This window comes from Chenopodium quinoa, unplaced genomic scaffold (genome assembly GCF_001683475.1).
Source record: "Chenopodium quinoa cultivar QQ74 unplaced genomic scaffold, ASM168347v1, whole genome shotgun sequence".
Taxonomy (NCBI): domain Eukaryota; kingdom Viridiplantae; phylum Streptophyta; class Magnoliopsida; order Caryophyllales; family Amaranthaceae; genus Chenopodium; species Chenopodium quinoa.
In genome coordinates, this window is record NW_018743369.1 from 1,019,305 (window position 1) to 1,026,922 (window position 7,618).

The following is a 7,618-nucleotide window of genomic DNA, read 5'->3' on the forward strand; positions in this document are numbered from 1 at the left end:
GTTATAATGTTGCTTAGTATGATTGTAGTTGTAGTTATGACTAGTGAGTAGTTTCTTGTTGCTAGGGGTTTGGTGAAGATATGCTTTGAGTTTGATGTATGCTAGGCTAGGTTAATTTGGAATATTTGTGATTAAATCTTCCTTGTGCTTATACTTATTAGCCACTCCATGTTTATGGCCATACGCATGTTGTGGTTGAATGACGTAAACTAAATCGTGACGATAGTGCGACTTAGGAATAGTCATTAGGTGATTGATTATTGCATGACCTTAGCTTGTATACCTTACGACGATAGTGTGAGTGTATGCTAGCTAGGAAAGCTCTTAATCCCGATAGGTGGTTAGATGGTATTGTTGGTATTGCCTTGTATGAGATATTTGGTTTGCATGTAAACCTATTTTCCGATGCCTACCTTCGTTGAATTCATAGCATGTTTGATCCTTCCCCCTAGTGCTTGTTTTAATTGTTATTCTATCCCTCTTAGTCATTACTTTACCCACCATACTTCTTGATCGAATTAGATTAACATTAGGAGATAAATAGCGGTGCTTAATCGTTTCCCTGTGTTCGACCCTTGACTTGCCTCTATACTCTTTTAGTTGCATGTTTAGGACTACAAATATCATTTGATAGAGGTGTCTTAGTAACGACCTAAAATACCGCCTGTCAAATTGGCGCCGTTGCCGGGGAAACGGTTTCCATTGTGTGTTTATTTTCTTGTTGAGACTAGTTCTTTTCTATTCTTTTGTTTTTCCATATCTTGTCAGTGCTCACTTTCTACTTAGCTTTGTATATGCACAGGAGGCCTAATTGCTCTAGGCCTTTGGTGTCCATAGACCTCGAGCTAGAGCGTACTCTAGCCCAATTGAGGAGACAAGCAAGGGAGAGAGATGAAGACCCACTTCAAGAGGAAGTGAGAAGCTCCCCTGCCCCATCTTCACCCACTTCAAGTGAGGAGAGCGAACCATCCACAGGCTCAATTCCCAACCCATTTGCCCAATACCATAATCAACAAAGCATGGCTGGATCGGGAAACATGGGTGATCAAAGGTCACTAAAGCAACTTGGAGCACCCGAACCTTATGCCTCTCAAAGTGGGATCCTAGCCCCCACCACTCAAGCAAACAATTTCGAGATAAAGCCTAATTTCATTTCAATGATAGAGAAGAGGCAATTTACCGGTGGGAAATTTGAGAATCCCCATGAGCATCTCAAAGAGTTTCTCAAGTATTGTGACACTATCAAGATCAACGGAGTCTCCCAAGAGTACATAAGATTGAAGATGTTCCCGTTCTCACTCATGGGAGCGGCGGAACATTGGTTGAACAAGGATGTCCCCCCCGGCTCCCTCACGACTTGGAATGAGGTAACTACGGCTTTCCTAGGAAGGTTTTACAATCACAAGAAAACCGCCGAGGCTCGCTCAAAGATTCAAAGTTTCCGCCAAAGAGGTGGAGAGTCTCTTTGTGAGGCATGGGAGAGATTCAAAGAGTTACAAAGGCAGTGCCCACACCATGGGATTCCTAATTGGCAAGTTCTCCAAACATTCTACGGAGGACTCTCCCCTCAAAGCAAGACTAGCCTTGATGCCGGAGCCGGAGGCCCAATCATGAACAAAAGGGAAGATGAAGTGGAGAGTATTATAGAAGATGTTGTGCGCAATTATGAGGATTGGTACGAAGGTGAGAGGGAAGCCACTTCTAGCAAATGAACGATACAATCCGTCGAACAAACCAATGCCATCACAAATCTTTCCAACCAAATGGCAAAGATGGCGAAACAAATGGAGGAGTTCATGAAATCAAGTTCTCAAAATACTTCCTCCCCTTCTCCCAAGGGAGGCCATGGTATGAGTCCTTCTACTTCTTCTCCCTCTAATTACAATGCCATGCCTCCCGGTTGTATGTTTTGTGATATATGTGGAGGCTATGATCATAATTCTCAGCAATGTATGTCCATAAGTGAAGGTCCCCCTCCCCATGAAAATGATGATAATGTTGAAGACGTTAATGCCATGAATTTTGTGCCCCGTGAGGGAAATAATGGAATGCGGCCCAATTGGAATCAAAACCTAAACCGTGGTTGGAATCAAAACCAAGGTTGGAATCAAAGTCAATGGAATCAAAGTGGTGGTGGTTATGATAACCAAGGCCAAGGTAGGGGAAACTCTTCCAATTACAATGGAAGAAGCTACCCAAACCAAAGACCTAATTGGAATCAAAACCAACAACACTATTCCAACAACCAACAACGTTTTAATTCCAATCAGGGTTCCGGGGGTAATAGACCTCAAAATGCTTCTACTTTCTCACAAAATAGTAGACCCCCCGGTTTTGACCAAGTAAGGCCCCATTCTCAAATTCCCCCTACTCAACCCCTCCAAATAGAAGCCCCTCCGGATCCTATGATGACTATGCTTCAAAATTTCATTAAAAAATCAAGAAAACCATAATAAAAGTCAAGAGGAAGAAAAGAAACAAATCAAGGCACACATGAAAATGCTTGAGACCCAAATCTCTCAAATTGCCCAACCAAGTTCTTCATCCTCCCCTTCTTCATCTTCTTCTTTACCTAGCCAAGGTGTCAACCCCAAGTCTATGTATGCCATTACTACTAGAAGTGGGAAGATCCTTGAGAGTGATCTAAATGTTGAGAAGAGTCCCGATGTGAGGATAGGACTTGAGGTTGAGGATGAGTCATCAAGAGAGAATGAGATTCTAGAGGGAAGTGCCGGAAAGAATGAGAGGGGTGAGAAAGAGAAAGAGAAGGAACCCGAAAAGGAGAGCACCAAAGATCAAACATCTTTACCCCTTAATCTCCAACCTAGGAATGTGAGGTTACCTTTTCCCCAAAGATTTGCTAGGTCTAGGCTTGATGTCCAATTCGGAAAATTTTTAGATGTAGTAAAGAGCTTGCATGTCTCTATACCCTTTGTGGATGCTATGAAAGAGATGCCACACTACTCTAAATTCCTAAAAGACCTCTTGAATGGAAGGAGAGAAGTTGAAACCGTTAGCTTAACCGCAAATTGTAGTGCTATTCTCTCTAGTAAGCTACCAACTAAATTGCAAGATCCCGGTAGTTTTTCCATCCCTTGTTCTATCAATGAGGTTCATTTGGGGAAAGCTTTGTGTGACCTAGGTGCTAGTGTGAGTTTAATGCCTTTCTCGGTCTACCAAAAGCTTAATGTGGGAAACCTTTCACCTACAAACATCACCCTCCAACTAGCGGATAGGTCCACAAAATTGCCTATAGGGAAAGTAGAGGACATACCCCTTAGAGTTGGTAAGTTCACTTTTCCGGTGGACTTTTATATTCTTGAGATGGATGAAGATGAAAGAATTCCTATAATCTTGGGTAGGCCATTCCTAGCTACTTCTAAAGCAATTATTGATGTCAAAGAAGGCAAGATGACCTTGAAGGTTGACAATGATTCTATCGAATTTGATTTGAATAAGGTGATGAGACAACCTTCCTCTAGCAATGAATGCTTTAGAATAGATACAATTGAAAAACTTGATGAATGAGTTTAGGTACCCTCATATGCATGCTTCTAATGATCTACTTGAGAATGTTTTGTTGAATGAGAATGAGGTAGGTGATCAAAAGGAGATGCAATTATATGAGGAAATGCTTGATGAGAAAGAGGAGACAACCCCCGACCAAGAGATGCTCCAACCATATAAAGTCTTCCAAGTAGAAGAGGAGGAAATCTCCAATGGTAAGGTAGCTCCGAAGGTAGAATTGAAACCTTTACCTTCAAGCTTGAGGTATGTCTTTTTGGATGCTAATGATACTTTTTCCGGTCATTGTCAATGCTAACCTCACGGAAGAACAAACCTCCTCATTGATTAATGTTTTGAAAAAGCATAGGAAGGCTTTGGGTTATACTCTTGATGATCTCAAGGGTATAAGCCCCTCCCTATGCATGCATAAAATCGATTTAGAGGAGGGTGCTAAGCCGTGTAGGCAACGGCAAAGGAAACTTAATCCTTCCATGCAAGAGGTTGTGAGAAAGGAAGTTTCCAAGCTACTTGAAGCGGGGATTATCTATCCAATCGCTCATAGTGATTGGGTGTCCCCGGTTCATGTAGTGCCGAAAAAGGGAGGTATGACGGTAATGGTCAATGATAAGCAACAATTGGTCCCAACTCGGCTTGTTACGGGTTGGCGTATGTGTATTGATTACCGCCAATTAAATGCCAACACTTCCAAAGACCATTTTCCATTACCGTTCATCGACCAAATGCTTGAGAGGCTTACAAAGCATGCCTTTTATTGCTTTCTTGATGGTTATTCGGGATTCTTCCAAATCCCAATTGACCCAAAAGATCAAGAAAAGACCACTTTCACTTGTCCCTACGGAACTTTTGCTTACCGTAGGATGCCTTTTGGTCTTTGTAATGCCCCGGCTACCTTCCAAAGATGCATGATGTCAATTTTTAGTGAAATGATCGAGGAAGAAATGGAAGTTTTTATGGACGACTTTTCCGTTGGTGGAGGCACGTATGAGAAATGCCTAATGAATTTATCTCGTTGTTTAGAAAGGTGTGAGAGTGCCAACTTGGTGCTCAATTGGGAGAAATGCCACTTCATGGTGGAAAATGGCATTGTTCTTGGCCATAAAATCTCCCAAGCGGGCATCGAAGTTGATGGTGCGAAGGTTGATGTGATTGAGAAGCTTCCTCCTCCCACAAATGTGAGAGAAGTGAGGTCCTTCCTTGGTCATGCCGGCTTTTTACCGCCGCTTCATCAAAGATTTCTCTTTGATTGCTAAGCCTCTCACATCTCTCTTGCAACAAGATAAAGAATTTGTATTTGATGAAGCTTGTCATGAGTCATTTTGCAGGTTGAAAAAGGCTCTTTGCACCGCCCCCGTAGTCCAAGGACCGGATTGGTCTCTACCATTCGAGCTAATGTGCGATGCAAGCGACGAGGCCATTGGATCAGTTCTAGGACAAAGAAAGGATGGGAAACTTCACGTTATATACTATTTGTCCAAGACTCTCAATGATGCTCAACGGAATTATACAACTACCGAAAAAGAGTTTTTGGCGGTTATCCACTCATTTGAGAAGTTTAGAACCTACCTCATTGGTTCTAGGACAATAGTGTATACCGATCACTCGGCTCTCAAATATTTGATAAGTAAGAAGGAGGCCAAACCGAGGTTGTTGAGATGGGTCTTGGTCCTTCAAGATTTTGATTACGAAATGAGAGATAAGAAGGGAGCCGAGAACGTGGTGGCGGACCACCTCTCTAGGTTGGGAGGTGCAAGAATACATGAAGACGATTTGCCAATTGAAGATGCCCTTATGGATGATGTCTTATATGCTCTTGAGGCAAAATCGGAGCCTTGGTATGCGGATATTGTGAACTACTTGGCTTGTAGTGCCATACCTCCGGATTTCACTCCTCAACAACATCGAAGGCTCAAGTATGAAGCAAAGAAGTATATATGGGATGACCCCATGTTGTTGAAGAGAGGGGTGGATGGACTTTTGAGAAGATGTGTTCCTAATGAAGAGTTCCAAGATGTGCTCTCAATGTGCCACTCATCCCCTTGTGGTGGTCATATGAGTGCTCAAAAGACCGCTTCCAAGGTTTTGCAATGCATGCTCTTTTGGCCGTCTCTATTCAAAGATGCTTGGCAATTTGTTAAGACTTGTGATAGGTGCCAAAGGACGGGGAACATATCAAGGCGTGATGAGATGCCCCAAAATCCGATTCTTGAACTAGAAATTTTTTGATGTTTGGGCAATTGACTTCATGGGCCCTTTCATCTCATCCCAAGGAAACCGACACATTCTAGTTGCCGTTGATTATGTCTCCAAGTGGGCGGAAGCCGTGGCATCTCCCACCAACGACTCGAAGGTGGTCATAAATTTGTTCAAGAAAGTCATCTTCCCAAGATTCGGTGTTCCTAAGGCAATCATAAGTGATGGAGGCTCACACTTCAAGCACCATGCATTCAACAAGCTTCTTTCAAAGTATGGTGTATCGCACAAGCGAGGCCTTGCTTACCACCCCCAAACAAGTGGTCAAGCGGAGGTCACAAATAGGGAGTTGAAAGTCATCTTGGAGAAGACCGTTGCTAGAACAAGGAAGGATTGGTCTAGTAAGCTCATTGATTCATTGTGGGCATATAGGACCGCCTTCAAGACTCCTATAGGGACTACCCCCTATAAGCTTGTTTATGGGAAGAATTGCCATTTACCCGTAGAGATGGAGCACCGAACGCATTGGGCTATCAAGCAAATCAACTTTGATCTCCACAATGCGGGTGAGCAAAGGCTTTCTAGAGCTTCATGAGTTGGAAGAGTTGAGAATGAACGCATATGACAGTGCAAGCCTCTACAAAGCAAGAACCAAGGCATGGCACGACGCTCAAATTTCCAAGAAGGAATTTGTGGAAGGACAAAAAGGTCCTACTCTACAATTCAAGACTCAAGCTCTTCCCCGGGAAATTGAGGTCTAGATGGAGCGGTCCATTTCAAGTATCCAAAGCCTTTCCTTATGGCTCGGTTGAGATATTCAATGACAAGTACCCTCCATTCAAAGTGAATGGGCACCGTCTCAGGCCATACTATGAGGGTCAACTAATTGAGAAGCCAGAAAATTTATCTCTCATTGATGTTTTTCAAGTCACCATGATTCCGTGTGAAGTACGTCAAGCTAGTGACGTTAAAGAAGCGCTTGCGGGAGGCAACCCGGTTTCTAACCTCTTTGATTTTATTTTCTTTCAAATCGCTTGAACTAATCCATCTAACATTTTTCCCAATCAATTTTTGATGTAGGTGTGATTGCGTGTGTCCACGAGGAAAGAGAGACAAGAGTAAAGCAAAAATGAGGAATTTTTGAGAAATTGTGCTCGAATGAATACTAAAGAGACAGAACCTCAGCGCGATTTGGACGCGGCTGAAGCGCGATCGGCAAGAGCAGCAAGGCGCGGGCCGCGCCTGGTTCCATCGCGGGCGCGCCTTTTACATTGAATGTAAATTGCTCCCATTCCAGAAAGTAGGAGCGATTTAGGCGCGATTGAGGAGCGGCTCGCGTCATAAAGTAGGCGCGGCCGCGCCTGTTTTAGAGGCGGGCGCGCCAGCTCTTTGGTCTTAATACTCATCCAATTCCAGAGAATAGGAGCGATTTTGTCGCGATTTGTGAGCGGCCCGCGATACCAAAGTGGCGCGGGCGCGCCTATGAAGAGCGCGGGCGCGACAATAGCTTGGTCTGATTCCAGGGAATTGGAGCGATTTTATCGCGATTTAGGCGCGGGCCGCGTTTACACTGAGGCGCGGGCGCGCCTCCGTAGGGCGCGGGCGCGCCTTTCTGGGTAAAAAAAAATACGGTTTCGTCTTTTGTTCCCCGAAATTTCCCTTAAACCCTCACAAACATAACTCTAACCCCTCATTGCCTTTCTCTCCCTTCGCGGCCGCTCCTCACCACCATACTCAAGATCATCTTCTTCCATCCTCTTAAATCAATCATTCTCATAAATCAATCATCCTCAAGCTTCAATCATTCATCTTCTCCGTTTGTTTCATCATCAAAGAAAGCATTTAGTCATCCTCAACCAACCGCATCGAACTCCTTACTACTCAAAACCCTCACCAAATC

At 43.8% G+C, this 7,618-nt stretch overlaps 1 protein-coding gene across 1 annotated transcript; it reads left to right on the forward strand.

Moving 5' to 3' along the window:
• Window positions 1-2,598: 2,598 nt before the first annotated feature.
• LOC110738074 lies at window positions 2,599-3,528 on the forward strand. Its single transcript, XM_021918443.1, has one exon. The coding sequence runs from the start codon at window positions 2,599-2,601 to the stop codon at window positions 3,526-3,528; it is 930 nt and encodes a 309-aa protein (XP_021774135.1).
• Window positions 3,529-7,618: the final 4,090 nt, after the last annotated feature.

Excerpts from the sequence above, each read along its gene's own strand:
- LOC110738074 (XM_021918443.1), top strand. The coding sequence starts at position 2,599 with ATGTATGCCATTACTACTAGAAGTGGGAAGATCCTTGAGAGTGATCTA.